Consider the following 17,470-nt stretch of genomic DNA (forward strand, 5'->3'; position numbering starts at 1 on the left):
CTATGTTTATAAATGTGTTTTCAGGTCAGTACTTTTTGGAAGAAGGAGCTGAGTCTTTCCACTACCTCAGTCAGGCAGGATGTTGTAAAGACAAGAGCCTGAACGATAAGGAGCTTTTCAACAGTGTCATGGTGAGCATCAGTAAACAGCTATGAAGATATGGACATAATAGATTTAATTTACATTTCACATTTTATGTACGTATTAAAAGTGCACAATGTAGCTTTTCTGCCTGAGAGTCCGCCGCCTTTCTGTCTCCATGGCGATGTTTTCCCTTTGGATAAAATGTTTCTGAGTAAAGATATATCTTTTTCAAGTCATTTTTGAGGAATAAAAACATCAGCAAGAGGGATGTGTTTGTTTAATGCCATGCTGTGGAATATTCCAAGCAAAGCAATAACATTCCCATGGAGACAAGCAGATGGCTGATCCTCCACCAGCAAATAATTTTCTTTTTTTGTGTGTATTGTGTATTTGTGTAGTACATCTGTACTGGTACTATTTAGTATTGACAGATTGGGTGTGACCAACCCAGCAAAGCCATGTAGTAATAATGATAGACAGTAAGTTGGTAAAATGTTTGCCCCCTGATCCGAAGGTTGGCGGTTTGAATCCCGCTCTCGACATAAACATCATTGGTTGAACGGTCAGATCCACTGACCCACAGGTTGGTGGTGTAATTCCATCTTCCACAAATTAATACTGTGGTTGTGTCCTTGGGCAAGACACTTAACCCACCTCTAAATGGTGAGCAGTTCTTTGATGTAAAGTGCTTTGAATGCCTAAGAATGGATAGAATGTAAAATTCTTAATAGGCATGAAACACTTCCAATTGTCTTTTTGGTGGTTTAAGCTGTAAAACCAAAAACTAGTTATGGTGTATTCAGACTTGAGACAGGTTTAACTCCAGTATACACTTGGTTTAGTCCTGGTTTAGTCCAGGTTAAGTTCTAGGTTTGGTCCTAGTGTAGTCGCAAATTTGATCTTAAAACAAGTTAGGTGTCAGCAGGTTTGCTAAACTCATATTCAAACCGCAACTTGGCTGTTTTGAACACCACTTAAATTGATCACCTCTGATGCTCCTGATGGTACCCTAGAAGCAAATTATCTACTTGTTTTTTATATTGATGCAGTAGTAAAGTTTAATGTCTTCTCATGATTTTTGTCAAGCTTGCACAAATCTCGACCATTTTAATTACTTTACTACACTTTCTGCTCATTTATCCATTCTGAATCATGAATTAATTTTTTTTTTTTTTGCTTTTATTCACCATCTGTCATGTTGTGTGTCACTGTCAGTATTTACACAGAGCATTAGAGCCTTATAGTTAGAGCAGCCTGAAAAGCCTCTGGTAGTGTCTCATTATTGATTTCTGTTGTGAGTACAGGAAGCTCTGAAGGTGCTACAGTTCACTGAGGAGGAGATCCGAGACATGTTCAAGCTACTGTCTGGAGTCCTACAGCTGGGCAACATTGAGTTCATGACAGCAGGGGGCGCTCAGATCACCACCAAACAAGGTAATTAAAACTATAGTGATGTACACCAGATTGTGTTCTCATAGTTATAGTTTGATAGATTCAAGCAAGTTCAAGCATTATCTTGTATCTCTCTACCTCTCCCACTCTCTCCCGTTCTTTCTCTCTAACCTTTCACTTTCACTCATTTCCTCTCTCTCTCTCTCTCATACTCTTTTCCCCGTTTTCTCTCTCTCTCTCACTTTCACTCTTTTTGTCTAAAGTTCTTTCTCTCTCACTCTTTCTCACAAAAACTCTCTCTTAACCTTTCCCTCTCACTCACTCCCTCTCTCTTACACATTCTTGTTCTTTCTCTCACCCCATCTCTCACTCTCTCATACTCTCTCACACACTCTCTCTCTTTCTCTCAGCCCCTCTCTCAGTATCTCATACTCTCTCACTCTCTCTCTGTGTGTTTTTCTCACCTTCTCTCTCATACTCTCCTTCTCATACTTTCTCTCACTCTCTCTCTTTCTGTCACCTCTGTCTCACTCTCTCTCACTGTTTCTCTCCCTCTTATACTCTCTCTCACTGTCTCTTTCTTTCTCTCACCCCCCCTCTCTCTCTTTCTTCCACCCCCTCTCTCCCCCTATTTTGATTGATTCAAGGATGTTCAAGTATTATCATGTACTGTTCTGCATTTGAGGCTTGAGTGCTCAGAAAATGTCTGTTTGACCCACCCCCAACTGCTCTGCACTTACCGTACATAGGATAATAAAAAAAAAAATCAGACTCTGGCTCATATGTCTCTGTTCAAAAATGTCTCATGTTGTAACTCTCCAGGACGTGTTTAGGATGTGCACAATGGGGCTGAATATTGTGGGATACCATACATATAAGGAGATTTTGTTGTTTGTTGTACTTCAAAACCTGCAGCTTTTGTGATTTACTGATTGTGTTAATTCAGATTGCTATATAACCATTATAATATAACCATGTCTAACTCCCTTTACTCTCCTCATCTTTCAGTGGTCACAAACGTCAGTGAGCTCTTGGGGCTGGACGCCTTTCAACTATCTGAAGTGCTGACACAGCGATCTATTATCCTGAGGGGAGAAGAGATCTGCTCCCCCCTCACCATCGAGCAGGTTACCCCCCTCACTCTTCTGAGCGATACAACACGGCTACTACAGCACAACAACTCTAATCACTGTTCATTTTTGACAAGACAATTTTATTTTAGTCTTTAGTTGAAAATGATTTTTAATTCTAATTTAGTTGACTCAAACCACAGTAGTTTTTGCCAAACATATTTGAACTATAAAAAATTCTATATGTCTATATATGGTCATATATGGAGCTTTGAGATTCAAATATTTAAAGGTCCTATATTATGAAAAAAATACTCTTGTAACTATTATGTTGTTACCCCCTCAAAAACATACCTGGAGTTTTTTTTGTTTTTGTTTCATTCACGCACATTTGAGTGACCCTTTATTATTAGTCTCTCTACATCTCCAAAGCTCAAAATGCTCTGCTCCACCTTGTGATATCACATAGTGGTAGTTTTTATTTAGTTTATATTTTGTTCAGCAGAGACAGGAAATTCCAGGGCTGAAATCATCCAAATAATTCAAGTGTATGGAGTTTAAAAACACATTGGCGCACTTCCTGTATTACCATGTGACATCACAAGGTGGAACAGAGTGTTTTCAGTTTGAAAACAAACTCATCCTAAATATGCAGGGTTTGTGTGTTAAACATGTGTGAATGAAAGTGTGGCTTTTTTGCTAAAAAATATACCTTCCACCTCCAGAAAAGTTATATGCGATCACTTTAACTTTGATCTAGTCCTCACTTTCATGCATTTCTGTTTAGTTTTTATTGTTTGTTTTGGTCAGTGGAAATGTATGTACTTTTTTGTCATACTTGTAGTCATTAGGATTACATTTTATTTAGTTTTATTTCGCTTTAGTACGCAAAAATACGACAAAAATTATGACAAAAATATTTGAATCATCAAAATGAACACTGGCACTAACCACTCCTTTTGCTTTTCTCCAGGCTGTTGATTCCCGGGACTCGGTTGCCATGGCGTTGTACTCCCAGTGTTTCTCATGGATCATACTTAAAATAAACCAGAAAATCAAAGGGAAGGAGAATTTCAAATCCATTGGAATTCTGGATATATTTGGTTTTGAGAATTTTGAGGTATTTTTTCATTTTACTTACCAGCACTTACTTACTGAATATTGTCATGTTAACCTTGTATTTAATATTTTTGCATTAGGTGAATCGCTTTGAACAGTTTAACATCAACTACGCCAATGAGAAGCTTCAAGAGTACTTCAATAAACATATCTTCTCTCTGGAGCAGCTGGAATACAACAGGTCTAGTAACTGTAATGATGTATTAAAGGTACATTGTGTAACTTTTTTGACAGGTCCCGTATTACACAAAATTTACTCTTGTGAGCTTTAAGTAATGTTATAATGTTGTTACCTCATCGAAAACCTACAGTCCCTGGAGATGTCTTTTGTTTCATTCATGTTTGAGTAAGACTTCATTATTATTCTTCCTCTCCAAAGCTCAAAATGTCCTGTTCCACCTTGTGATGTCATATTGTCCAGTAGTTTTCAAGTTAACTAGCTTTTACGTTTAGTTCAGTAGAGATTGGCAATTCTAGGGCTGAAATCATCCAAATGATTCTAGTGAAGGTGTATGGGGTTTAAAAACACAGTGGAGAAATTCCTGTGTTACCACATGACATCACAAGGTTGTATTTTCAGTTTAATAGAGAAACTCAGCCTAAATATGCAGGGTTTGTGTGTTAAACATGTGTGAATGAAACAAAACACAACTCTCAAGTATATTTGTGAGGAGAAAATAACATTATAACACAGATCAAACAACAGCTTAATATAGGTTGTTTACATGTTTCAAAATGTTATTGCTTTGCCTGGAATGTTCCATGGTTCCACCGATCTATCTCTATGAATCCAAGCAGGTAATGCCAGCAGGAAAAGTTACAGGTCAGATCTGTGGAGTGGCAATACCACTCAAAGTAAGAATGCATGTTTTAAAGGTTCATTTCAGCAAAATGGAAGAAAAGGTAGAGACACATTTAAAGCCCTACCGTGAAACATTTAAAACACAGCAATAACATCTTCATGAAGTCAAGTTGATGGTGCGCACCCGTACCAGAAAAGTTACATAGTGTAGCTTTAACTAATAAATACATATGTAACAATTATCATTATTTTTCCACAGGGAGGGGGTCCAGTGGGATGCCATTGACTGGATGGACAATGCTGAGTGCCTGGATCTCATTGAGAAAGTAAGATTTTTATTTTGAGAGAACGTTGTAATAGTTATACTGTTGAATTCACTTTTTATTACCACATATTTTGCATATACTTGGAGGCATAGTGGAAAGTGGAACTCAAAATAAGTGGGAGGAGGGGCAGGGACCTAAATAGTTGTGCAGAACAACCAAAAGAGGAACAGGTGGTCTCCCTAGTCCAACTCCTCACTGATTACACTGATTGAAATGTAGGTCATACGCAAAGACACATTTTCCTAGAACTACCCAAGTCTAATAAGTAAAAAAAACTAAGTCACATTGTCATATCATGTCTTTTTTTATTCTTTAATCCACATTTACAAATCCTCTCCACAGAAACTGGGCTTATTGGCTCTGGTGAATGAAGAAAGTCGATTTCCCAAAGGCACAGACTTTACACTGCTGGAGAAGCTGCACAGTCGACATTCAGTCAGTCATTTGAATATGATTTATAAAACATATTCTGTATCTCAGATCTAACCAGTGTCTTTTGTTTATCACAGACCAACCCGTACTATGTGAAGCCCAGGCTAGCAGACCACCAGTTTGGAATCAAGCACTACGCTGGAGAGGTGAGAGGGGGCACACTTGTATTAAAGGGGCAGAGGTGGACAGTAAAGAAGTACATGCAGTGAAGTACTGTACTCAAGTACAATTTTTTGGTATTTGTACTTTACTTAAGTACATTTTACAGTGGGTACATTTTACTTTTACTTCACTACATTTGAGAGCAGTATCTGTACTTTCTACTCCACTACATTTTTGAACAGGGCTGAAAGGTAAAAAAAAGCAGTTTTCATATGATTTAAATAGTTATTTTTTACCATGTTTGTGGTAACCTCCTGACTAAAGTTTTTCGAGTTTAAGCTCTTTGAGCAAACAAAAGTAAATACATAAAATTCATATGAAATATTAAGAAATGGATTTGTGCTGTTGACCAAAATCTGTTTTTAATCAATATCATGATATTTAACATGCAACACCTGTATGAAATACTTAAACTTTTTACACTTTAAAGTACATTTTTAAATGGGTACTTAAATACTTTTTCTTAAGCAGATTTTTTCATGTGATATTTTTACTTTTGTTTGAGTCATTTTTTACTTCTGTAGCATTTACTTAAGTAACAAAACTGAATACTTCATCCACCACTGTAAAAGAGACATATTCTGCATAACTGACTTTTCAGAGCTTTTAACCATTTGATAGTTGCTTCCCCTTCTCAGTTACCCTCTCCAAGATCTATTTAGAGTCATTCTGTTTGAGTAATATTTATACTCCATTATTCAAGACGCCATTGCTCCAATCAACCTCTGTTTTCACCACCACTGGTTCACGCCTACTGTGACGTACACACATATTTCTCCAGTTTTACCTTGCGTAGGATTCTGCAGCATTGCGTAACCATTTTGACACAAATGTATGATGTGCAGCTAACCATAAGAGGGACTGACAGCATGGTTCTTGGTTCTTTGATGTAATAACGTTTATGACGACGTACTGTAAAGGGGCAGATGAGAATCGGCTTTTAATAACTCATTGGGCTCCATAATTTCCAACTTGGGACTATTGTTTCTTTTATGAAGGCTTTTTAGATCAATATTATGATTCAAACTGTCCAAAATATAACATTTACGGGTGTCATAGATTAAAACTATATAGCAGACAAAAACACAATATGCCTTCTTTAAAAGTACTTGACTTTTGTTTGTGTTTACTAGGTACTCTATGACGTCAAAGGCGTCCTGGAGAAGAACAGGGACACGTTCAGAGATGATATTTTGAACATGCTCAAAGACAGCAGGTATGTCTCATATAACACATCCAATTACATTCACCCAGTGCAGTTATATTGTTATTGGCATTATGATTTAAGACCTCATAGACTGAGGAAGGGAGGAAGGCCCCACCTCCCTTCCTGTCCACCCATGAAGCCACTAACCCTAGGATCTGATGATGTCATAATTTCAGATGGAGGGCAGGGGCCTATATAACTCTATGGGAGTTGGTGAACCTTATTATTTGTCTGAGATTGTGTCCACAAACATGTTAGTTAAGTCCTTTCAACTGACAACTCTCTGGGGCGGTATAATGGCACCACTTTTTGAGGCTATTGTGATCAAATAATTTCACTTTTGTTTATTTATACTGGCAGAGAAGACGTTGAACTTTTTTGTGAGATTTTGTTTCATGTGAATAAGGCCAGTAATTACAGAGATTAACCGTAAACTAGGTCAAAACATCTTCAATGTGACAGTTAAACGGCAAAATCTACCATAGAATTCTGACCTGTCTCCAGCCCAGGTTAAACTATAGGCTTTCTAAAATGCTAATAACAATTTTGAACAACAATATCTCCCAGACTGGACTTCATCTACGACCTGTTTGAGAAAGTGGGCAGCAGGAACAATGAGGAGAAGATGGGAACAGCCCGACGCAAGCCTACTGTCAGCTCCCAGTTCAGGGTGAGTGGCAGAACCTCTACCAGTGTATACCAGATGTGTTGAGCGGTCCGATCCACTGGCCACAGGTTGGTGGTTCAATCCCAGTTCCCTCAGGTGAACATGAATGTGTGTGTGAATAGGTGAGTGGTTCCTTGATGTGAAGTGCTTTGAGTGCCTTGAAGGTGGAAAAGACCATATACAAGACTATTTACTTTTTTTTGTAAAAAGGTTATACCAATGGCTTATACGCAGAGATAAAATGAACAGAAATTAAATATTAAATAGGCTATAATAGTTTGCTGATATTTTGATTTTGGACTTTTTTTGGGGACCTCTGATCTGCTGCCTAAAAAGACACATAAAACTTTATTTGAATATTTGGGTGGCAAAAGAAAGCAAAAACGTTACTACAGATTGTGAGTGAGTTTTTATTGAATTTAAATTGCATCATTTGGGGGAAATAATCAAAATTGGCCCAAAGTATTGGCTCAGTAGGGCTGTAGTCTTTCAGTTGTTTAATCAATTAATCTGTTGATGGTGTCCAGGTTGACCAAAATTTGCAGTAGTCGACTTTGTTTTATGTGGATGATGAGGATTTACATGGGACAACAGCAGAAAGTTAGTGAGTGAATTAGTAAAAGATTTGGTGTTTTTTGGTATTTATATGTAAAAAGGCAGTTTAAACCCATGAACTTCCCCTGCAGGTGTAGTCTTTTTAGTTGCATAATCGATTGGCAGGACATGTCTTTAATCAACCAAGAATTTCTTTAGTCAACTACAGCCGTACGACCCAAAAATATCAGCAGAGCTTATCACCCATCAGTTACACTATAGTCTAAATAATTGGCATCGGGCCATGAAAAAAAAAACATATCTGATCTCTACTAATTAAGTATAATGACCTGTCCACTCATTTGTCCCAGGACTCTCTCCATGCTCTGATGGCCACCCTTAGCGTCTCCAACCCCTTCTTCATCCGCTGCATCAAACCCAACATGGAAAAGGTGAGACACGATTCTGTCATCTGCTCCTTTCAAACGCTCTCATTGTGTTAATATGTTCAAATCTAATTACATGTATTTATTTACCTGCAGAATCCAAACAAGTTTGACCCAGAGGTAGTTTTGAACCAGCTGAGGTACTCTGGCATGTTGGAGACAGTGAAGATCCGGCGCGCTGGGTTTCCTGTGCGCAGGACTTTCAAAGACTTCTTTTTACGGTAAAATTTTTTTTTAATCCTTTCCTTTAATTTTACAGTATTTGTGTGTAATCGAGGAGTGGTGCTAAATAGACTGAGGAAAATTGAAAATGACTTCTGGATGGGAGTTGGAATATCTTGATTACTGTCCAGATGAATACCTTTGAAATATTTTTGATATATATTCACCTTATTCCGGAAGTTACCATGAGCGCTGCCATCGTCATTCGGATTGTGTTTTTTTGCATGGGGCTGCCGATCTTGACAGCAAGTAAGTTCTATATGGACTACAGAGGCGTTTTGAAGCCTCCCAGAGAATCGGTGCAGTGTTGCCTTGTTGTACATACACTGAACATTTGACACAAATCAGCCTACTTTGTCAGATTTTAGCAGCAAAACTTTCCCCAAGTGCTCCATTGAAAGAAACAGGATTCCCACACCAAAGAAAGTGCGGTTTATTCATGTTTACAGAAAAAAGTAAGCAGGGTAGAATAAGCTCAATGTATTTTTTCATTATTATTTTTTTTTTATTTAAGAAGTTTCTTTTACATACATAAAAAAGTTAAAAAAAATAAAAATAAAAAATCCATTTGAGGTCTGTTGTGCATTGTAATCTGTTCCATGACAAAGATGGAGTATACCAGGTTGTGCCATTTGTCCAGGGTTGGGACATCAGCCTTTAACCACTTTTTAATAACTGTCTTCCTTGCTGCTAAACAAACAAACATTTAATCTCAGTGCTTTTGTCCACAAAATATAAAAGGTCAAATAATAATTTGTCCCAGTTTAAAGATTCCTGTAACTTCAACATTTCTCTCAACTCTGATCAATGACTCTTCCCATATTTTTTTCTTTTAACAGATATAAAATTATTCTCAAGGACAAAGCGCCAAAGAATGGAGATGATAAGAAGAACAGCACTGACCTTCTGTTCAAATATGACAAAACCAAGAAGGAATGGCAGCTCGGCAAAACAAAAGTATGACAAATCATCACTGTTTCTACTTAAAGTGACAGTACCAGAGATTTGTTTTGCTCCAGTACAGATATATTGTATAAGTATGGTTAAAATGAGACCGTGTTATCCTCTGAGAATCAGCAAGTGCTGTGTTAGCATAAAATTTTTGTTAACATTACCATGACTGCATATCTCTGGTTGAAGTTGTGAAATATGCTAAGGAATGCATAAGCCAAAGGAGATGAAAATAATAATTTTGGATCACTACAAACTGTTTAAAGTGAACTAGTTCCGTTTTGAAGAAATCAGGTACAGCTCCTTCAAACTGTTTAATGCTATCAGACTTTTAATTGACAGTAAAGTTTGAATCTATTTAGTTTACCACAGAATAAACAGCTTTCAACTTGCTATTGCTATTTTTCATTCAAATGTATTTTTTCCATAGGTTTTTATGAAAGAATCTCTGGAGCAGCGCTTGGAAAAAGATAGGGATGAAATCAGGCGCCAAGCGGCCATGATAATCCGCGCTCACCTCCTCACCTTCTCTGCCAAGTAGCCCTTTTATCTCTTTTTACAATTCAATATTTCACTGCATTTACTTTCAACCATTTTGAATTTTCCCTTTGTAACAGAAAGTTCTTCAAGCGTGCCCGTGCCAGCGTCATCACCCTGCAGAAGCATTTGAGGAGACATATTTTGAGAAAGCGCTTTGTGAAACAGAGAAAGGCAGTGGTGGTGCTGCAGAAACACCGTAGGGGACAAGTGGCAAGGGCCCGAGTCAGAAAACTACGAGAAGAGAAGAGGAAGAGAGAGGAGCAGAAGAAGAAAGAGGAGGAGGAAAAGGAGGGAGCAGAGAAGGGAGAGAAGGATGAATCGGATGAGAAGAAGGCAAGTGCCAGTCCAGTGAGTATCTTTTCCATTGTCAGTTTGCCTTAGAGCTGGTCTGATTGGTGCAGCTTCCTGTAGCCGAGTTGTGTTTCCATGCTTCAGGCACTACTCTGGGTCCAGGGGCAGGGCTCTGCTACGTGACCAAGCTAGTTTAAACACAAAACTACTTCCATTGTGGTTTGGCTCATGTTAGATATGTTATGCACTGAAAATATCAACTGTTGCTAACGTGCTAGCTTTGATTTGCATCTCAGCTTAGCATATAAATTGCCATCATTGGAAACATGATGTTTCATCACAAGATCAAGTCAGCGTTTGGTGAGAGAGTATTATTTGATGTTTATTTCTGCTTTTTGATTCTCACTCCTAATCGAAATTGCTGGGCTGAAGTGGGCCAGATCCCCCTGATGGTTCGGCTCAATTTAGACAGTGGAGACACTCTCGGACCATACCAATCCACTCCAAAGTAAACCAGTGGAAACAAAGCTTCTCTTAAGCTTTGCTTTACATTTGTCACTTAAATTCATGAAAATATTGAATAACATGACAAAAACAATCTAAATTTTATATGTAGTGATGTTGATCCTGTAATCCTCAAAGTTTTAACACTTTATATTGTATCACTTTGTTACTATCTCCAAACTCTTTAGTCTCATTCCTCAAAAAATATGTTGACTTCCAGAGGACACCACTGCTGTGTTCATAGGCAAAATCCAAATATAACCCAAATTTTATGTCAACCTATGGAAGGGCAACTGATTGTAGCATGTATTTGCGTGCTAACTTATATTTATTAATAAAAGGAAAAGTTACTGTGTGAATTGGGCTGAGTTTGACTGAGATCAGAAGATTGGGATTCGACTGCTGGAGCTGGTGTAGTAAGTAAGAAATGCAGCAGGAGGCAGGAATTATGTTGGGTACTGGCACCGTATATTGAAGTGACAACATAATATTTAAAGAAACAAAAATAGCAAAACACAAAATAGTAATATAATAATGAAAACAATAATGAAACCCCCGAATATTTACACTCTGCAGATTTAATAGGTAAGTGCACTTTAAGTACTAGTTGGTCGAGATGAGTTAGTAGCAACAAAAAGAAAATGAAAGGAAGTACTCCATACAGGTGGCGTCCACTTACTACCGACTTTTCAATGTTTGAGAGTATGAGTTCTTTGCGTAGTATCCATTTGTATTGTTCATTGGAATAGTGTCCATTGGCTTTGATTACAGTTACAAAAGTCAGCAAAAGATTGAAAGAGTGGGGGGGCAGGCTGTGTCAGCCTCCTACCAGACCCGTAGGGTGAGATGAAGATGTAGGTTCCGGTCTTAGCTCGCCATCCTAATCAAGAACACCTGGCCTGCATTTGAATAAACAGGATTACTTAAGTGACTTGAATAAAAATCAAATGTCTAAAGTAATTAACCTGAACTAAGTTACATTGCTCAATTCCATTGTGTACACGAATTAAATTACCATTCAAAATACAATTGTTCAATTGCAATTAAATAATCTCTAAACAAGGTGCTGTGTTAACCTTGCAGGTTTTCACATGAATACATTTAAAACAACCATTTAGCAATAATTGGGTCTTAAATTACTGGCATAAACATTGAATAATCAATTCACAAGAAAGTGCTAAATGCTCCAAAAAGGCATTGCATATGTTTTACAATAAGCACAAACAAGAACCAACGTTAGCCCGAGCATGCTAATGCTAAGATAGTTAGCGTCGGATGCTAACAGCGCTTTACATTCATTCAAAACTCACCAATTCCTCAGTTTAACATCGCATGATGGCGGCAAACGGACTCCCCACAGACCGGAGGTTAGCTCTACAATATTAAAAGTGGACTACTTAGTTTGTTGAAGCTTACAAAACACAGAAAAGAGCGAATATTGTTAATTGTTTGAGACTAACCTTTTCACAGCTCTGACTGGGAAGCTGCCGGCACAGATTGAAAAGGTGCTCTGCGTGCTGTGATTGGCGGACTCGGGTCACGTGATTAGGGGTGCGGTTACGTAAGGCACGTATGAGACACGGAGGGCAGAAATAAATATATACGGCAGGTCAAAGCAGGAGTTTAATAAAACTTTTTTTAATAAGACAGAATTTCAACCTGGGTTACATGATCACAGCGACTGGTAACCTTGCTTCCTTGAGTCTGCTCCAGGGCAGCTGTGGCTGCAGTAGTAGTTTACCATCATGACGTGTGTTGTTGCATTGCATTGAATTAAAAATGCAATGCAAAGTGTCTTTGAGTGTCCTATTATTGTTATTGTAATGAAACCCAAATGATCAGGTCTGACCCTCTGTGTGTTGTTGTCCAGGATGAGACCAAGCAGATGGAGGAGATCCTGCAGCTGGAGCGTGAGATCGAGCGTCTGCAGAAGAAGAGAGAGGACGAGGTGTCTCAGCTGTGTGAGTCTTCCAAACAGGAGCTGCAGCTGCGCCGGGACGCTGAGCTCAAACGCATGAACAAGGAGGCCTCTCGAAAAGCCACCAGTCTGATCGATGTGCTAAACTTCACCGGAGTGGACCCTGCCCTGGCTGCAGCTGCCCCCAAACCTGCAGAGGAGGGCAAGACCAAGACCCCCAAAGCAGCCTCAGGTCCCCCTACTGGTAAGGCTGAGCAAGTGTAAGTGATAGTGATAAATATGATGCTCTTGTATGAAAAGTTAAGCAGTTGGGGTTGAAAAAACACATCTTCTATGCAAAAATATCAACAAATCAAAATTGGTACTTTCAATTTAAAGGTATCTGTTTTTCACCAGGCACCTCTAAAGATGAAGAGGTGGACGAGGGCTTCCACGCAGAGGAGGAGTGCATCCCGCTGCCCGACTTCCCCCCTCCAGCAGAGAGTGATGCCCCCGTGGACCAGGAAATCTTTGCCCACCTGCCCCCACCTCCTCCCGCTTTCGCAGAGGGCACTGTACCACCTGGCCCCCCTCCTCCTCCCCCCTTACCCGCGAATGGTGGTCCTCCTCCACCGCCCCCCCTCCCACCGCCGGACGTCTCTGGAGCCCCACAGCCCCCGCCTCCTCCGCCCCTACCTCCCGCAGAGGAGCCCAAGCCGGATAGGAAGGTCAGTAGGCATGAGAGGACTAGCTGATTTTATAATAATTAATAGTGGCTCTATAAGTCACAATAGGATTACATTACCTTTAACATTAATTCTAACATAGATTTGAGAAGGTAATGAGGTCATGTCACTGCCAAATGAGGGGCAACAGACAGTTTTTCCTTTTGATTGCAATGTATTTTCAGAAGAAATATTTAAAAAGTAAATTCATAAGTGTTGAACCTGATCATTTCTATTGGTGACGAGACCCAAGAACTCACTGTGATAATCGTAAAATCTGCATTTTAATAGTATTCTTTTTACCTCCCCCTAGTGTCATGATACAAAAATTTCAAACTCGATTGCGATACTCAATACTTATTCTGATACCATGATGATAGTTAAAAACATTATTTTTTAGGCAGTAGAATGTCTTTTTCTACATCTATTTCTTTTATTTCCATGTATCCATGTATCCTTTTTCTACATATATTTCCATGTATCCTTATTTATGTGTAATCCCTCAGTCGTCCAGGTAGGTTCATAGTGGTCCATGGGTGTATACTAGTCTATGTGTCTCATATCTGTTCTGATACAGCTCAAGATCATTCTAAAGATATTCAGGAAAGGTTCATTTCTGTCCTGTGAATGTGAATGTGAGGGTTGATACCTGCTCAAATGAGTATCTAGGTTTGATACTAGTTTTAGTATTGATTAGTACCTGATTTTCTCTACCTGCACCTCATCTGTATTAAATATTACTGACCTATAGAATGCAGTGATGTTATCTTAAAGCCAGCAATTAGTAGAGGCAATAAGTGACAGCTATTTTCCATAAAATGTTTTAAATAAAATTTATTCAAATACGGATCGCTTGTGCCACCGCTCTCATTCTAAACCTGTGGTAAACACTGATACAACCTCAGTGTTTTCCCCATACAACACTAACTCCATCACGATATCTCTATAGGTCAGTCTGGTGGAGAGTCTGCCCGATGGAGACGAGCCCATTTACTCCCTACCCGCCGACACCGAATCGGACTATGACCAGGAGGAAGAAGAAGGTTCCGTTAACGCGGGCGACGACAGCAGCTCTGTATCCGGGAGCAACCGGGGCAGCGCGGCAGTGGGAGACGACGAGCATCCTCGCAAGTCCACCTGCACCAACGCCAGCATAGAGTCCTACAGAGGCAGCTCGGACTCTGTGAGGGCACACACTTACACGCATCCTTTCACGCGAGCACGCAGACATGTATGCGCAGCTACACGCAATCTTTTTGGTTTGAATTATTTATGATGTTTTGTTGTCTTGTAGAAGATGTGATCAGGGAACAGTTTCACAAAGGGGATTTAGACTGGTTCTGAATTGTTAATTTTTTAATAATTTAACAAAAAATGTAAATAAATAAAATAAATCTAATTATATTTGGACTATAACAATATCTGCCAAAAGTCTCATGATGTTATGTACTTGCAATAGGTTTCCCAACAAAAGAACAAACCTTTTGTGTCATGTTTTAAGTCAATAATGTTATACCAACCCAGCGGTTAAAGTATGTAACTTTTTAACCAAAAAAAAAGGCTAAATAAAAAGCGTGTATTTTAATTTTGTTGTCCGGGCTTGCATCTCCACAAGTCTGACTCTTATTTGTCTTCCTCCTGCTTGTTTCCATGGAAATATTATCTCTTCAGTTATAATGTTCCACATAATGGCCTAAAATCTGCATGGAGAATGCTCTAAAGTATTGCTTAAATGTTCTATTTCCATGGAATCAGAAAAGTTACATACTGTACCTTTAATGTGTGGCAAACTAGTGGTACCTTTCTATATTTAACGCACCAAGAACATACTTAGGTCAGAGCTTTGGTTTGAATTCTAACTCCTTGAATATATTACCTTTTATTAAAATGAAAATGAAAAAAAAAGATTATTTTAATGGCCAGTTCCTATTTTTAATGTGAATATGTATTTTTATTTGAAATCCAAATTAGCTTGTATATTAGGCTGACATTGGCTGGCATTCAATTATAATAATTTTCTCTTTTTTACTCTAATTGACCCCTCTAAATCTTCCCTTGTGAAACTGATTTGGCTAATGCTAACTGTATTACGCCTGATCTGATGTAGTTGATCATATTTTTGTGTTTATTTGTAGTATGCCGACAGTGACGATGAGCACGATGGCCTGATGGACACAGAGGAAGACCTGACCACTGGAAGGGTCACTATTCTCAACGGGAATGGACCTCCGTATTTCCATGGCTACCTCTACATGAAAGGTAATGGGTACATGCATATTCCTTACACTGCTTATAAATACTTAAGGTTGTCTGTAGGGCAACATTTCAAAAATCTGTTGAAGACCAGACAATGAAAAGCCAAGATATTCTGTCAGTTTAGAAAAATGAAAAACATTTTTTACATCTTGGCTATCAAATATATAACATGAGCACCAATGCATTTGTGCAACATGGACTTTATCAGTGGCCACGGACAAAATATATTTCTGCTTAGATTAGAAAAAAGGTATCTGAATAAGTTCAAATGACTTCAATTCAGAATCAGAGTTCAGCTCTACCTTTTTATTCCTCCAAACTATTTATGACTAAATACATTTGTGATCAATATTAACTACATAACTGCCCATACCTTACTTGTAAATAAATTTCATTGCTTTGTTTTAAACAAGCAAATATACTGATGTGTTTATTTGTAGGCATTCACACTGTCTACAAGTTTATAAACTGCAGTTTTACAAGGTTATCAGATATTACATTATTACTTTGTTACAATTACTCCTACTTAAGTTGTAGTTTCCCCAGATACTTTCTTTACACTTACTTAAGTCATTTCATTGACCACTTCCACTAGAGTGTTTTTTTACTATATGTTCCAATTAACACAAACAATATTGTGTTACTACTATTGTGAATATATTCATTTTGCAGTTTGTGTAGTGTACAGTGTGTGTTGTGTCTAACATATAGCTGTACTTTCCAGCTGGTCTGATGATCCCCTGGAGGAGGCGCTGGTGTGTGCTGAAGGATGAGACGTTCATGTGGTTCCGCTCTAAACAGGACTCGCTTAAGTCGGGCTGGCTCTACAAGAAAGGAGGAGGCCTGTCCACCCTGTCACGGAGGTTGTTGTACCCGTCACAGTTCATCCCTCTGTTATCACTGCTCCTGATGAGATTTAACATAATAATGACTGAGATATAGGGATTCCTTTTAAAACTCAACGCTACTGCCTATTTCCTCCTTTTCTTCACAAACTGTAAAACTATGATAACTATGATAAATATTCACCACAGGTACTATCCCACCAAACAAAGTAATAATAATACCATAGCATAGGGTTGTAGTATTGGATTAAATACACAAACTATCTACCCCCTCACCAACTGTTTGTCATTGTCTAAAAAGGAGATACTAACACTTACAGCACTAATATGTGTCAAACTGTTGTAACCAGCATATCCTCAGTTACAAGTTACAACCAAATGGCTCACCTGTTTCATTAGCATATTCACACCATACAGTTGATTACAGTTTTTTTTCAATCATTGTAGCACATTTTTGAAACTTGATTTAGTGTGATCATTTATTTCAAACATGTCTCCGAACAGAAACACAGGTCACATCATTTGTAACATTTCTTGTCAGTTTACACAGTTCTCAGGCTCTTTCTCAGAACACTTGACAGCTCTCATTCAGAAACACATGATGACACACATGATCATTGAGTTCAGTTTGTTTTTCAATACTACAGGTCTGGTCACACATGGTAAATGGTGTTGATTCTAACACTTTTACTTTCAATATAGAAATTCAAACAGAACTGCAAAAAATACAGTTTGTGAGTACCTAAAATTGAACAGCAAACAATTTCAGACATGAATCAAAGAGGGAGAATGATCTCTGCAGAGAGCACAGACTATGACTTATAGTCTGGACTTGACTTATAATTATTTCTTCTTGCAGAAACTGGAAGATGCGCTGGTTTGTGCTGAGGGATGGTAAGTTGATGTATTATGAGAACGACAGTGAGGAGAAACTCAAGGGGACCATAGACATTCGAGCTGCTAAGTAAGACTCCCCCAACACATCAATTATATCACTA

General features: G+C 38.5%; 1 protein-coding gene across 1 annotated transcript in view; it reads left to right on the forward strand.

Moving 5' to 3' along the window:
* myo10l1 (myosin X, like 1) overlaps positions 1-17,470 on the forward strand; it is a 46,439-nt gene that overhangs the window by 18,073 nt on the left and 10,896 nt on the right. The window contains exons 9-29 of the mRNA XM_055231300.1: positions 25-131; positions 1,389-1,518; positions 2,485-2,603; positions 3,520-3,666; positions 3,746-3,846; positions 4,727-4,793; positions 5,136-5,228; positions 5,303-5,371; positions 6,521-6,603; positions 7,162-7,264; positions 8,167-8,247; positions 8,338-8,462; positions 9,303-9,420; positions 9,845-9,951; positions 10,032-10,302; positions 12,620-12,911; positions 13,064-13,374; positions 14,321-14,554; positions 15,507-15,630; positions 16,352-16,493; positions 17,332-17,436. Coding sequence (XP_055087275.1) covers positions 25-131; positions 1,389-1,518; positions 2,485-2,603; positions 3,520-3,666; positions 3,746-3,846; positions 4,727-4,793; positions 5,136-5,228; positions 5,303-5,371; positions 6,521-6,603; positions 7,162-7,264; positions 8,167-8,247; positions 8,338-8,462; positions 9,303-9,420; positions 9,845-9,951; positions 10,032-10,302; positions 12,620-12,911; positions 13,064-13,374; positions 14,321-14,554; positions 15,507-15,630; positions 16,352-16,493; positions 17,332-17,436 — 2,929 coding nt within the window. The remainder of the gene's footprint in view (positions 1-24; positions 132-1,388; positions 1,519-2,484; positions 2,604-3,519; positions 3,667-3,745; positions 3,847-4,726; positions 4,794-5,135; positions 5,229-5,302; positions 5,372-6,520; positions 6,604-7,161; positions 7,265-8,166; positions 8,248-8,337; positions 8,463-9,302; positions 9,421-9,844; positions 9,952-10,031; positions 10,303-12,619; positions 12,912-13,063; positions 13,375-14,320; positions 14,555-15,506; positions 15,631-16,351; positions 16,494-17,331; positions 17,437-17,470) is intronic.

Source organism: Periophthalmus magnuspinnatus, chromosome 22 (genome assembly GCF_009829125.3).
Source record: "Periophthalmus magnuspinnatus isolate fPerMag1 chromosome 22, fPerMag1.2.pri, whole genome shotgun sequence".
NCBI lineage: Eukaryota > Metazoa > Chordata > Actinopteri > Gobiiformes > Gobiidae > Periophthalmus > Periophthalmus magnuspinnatus.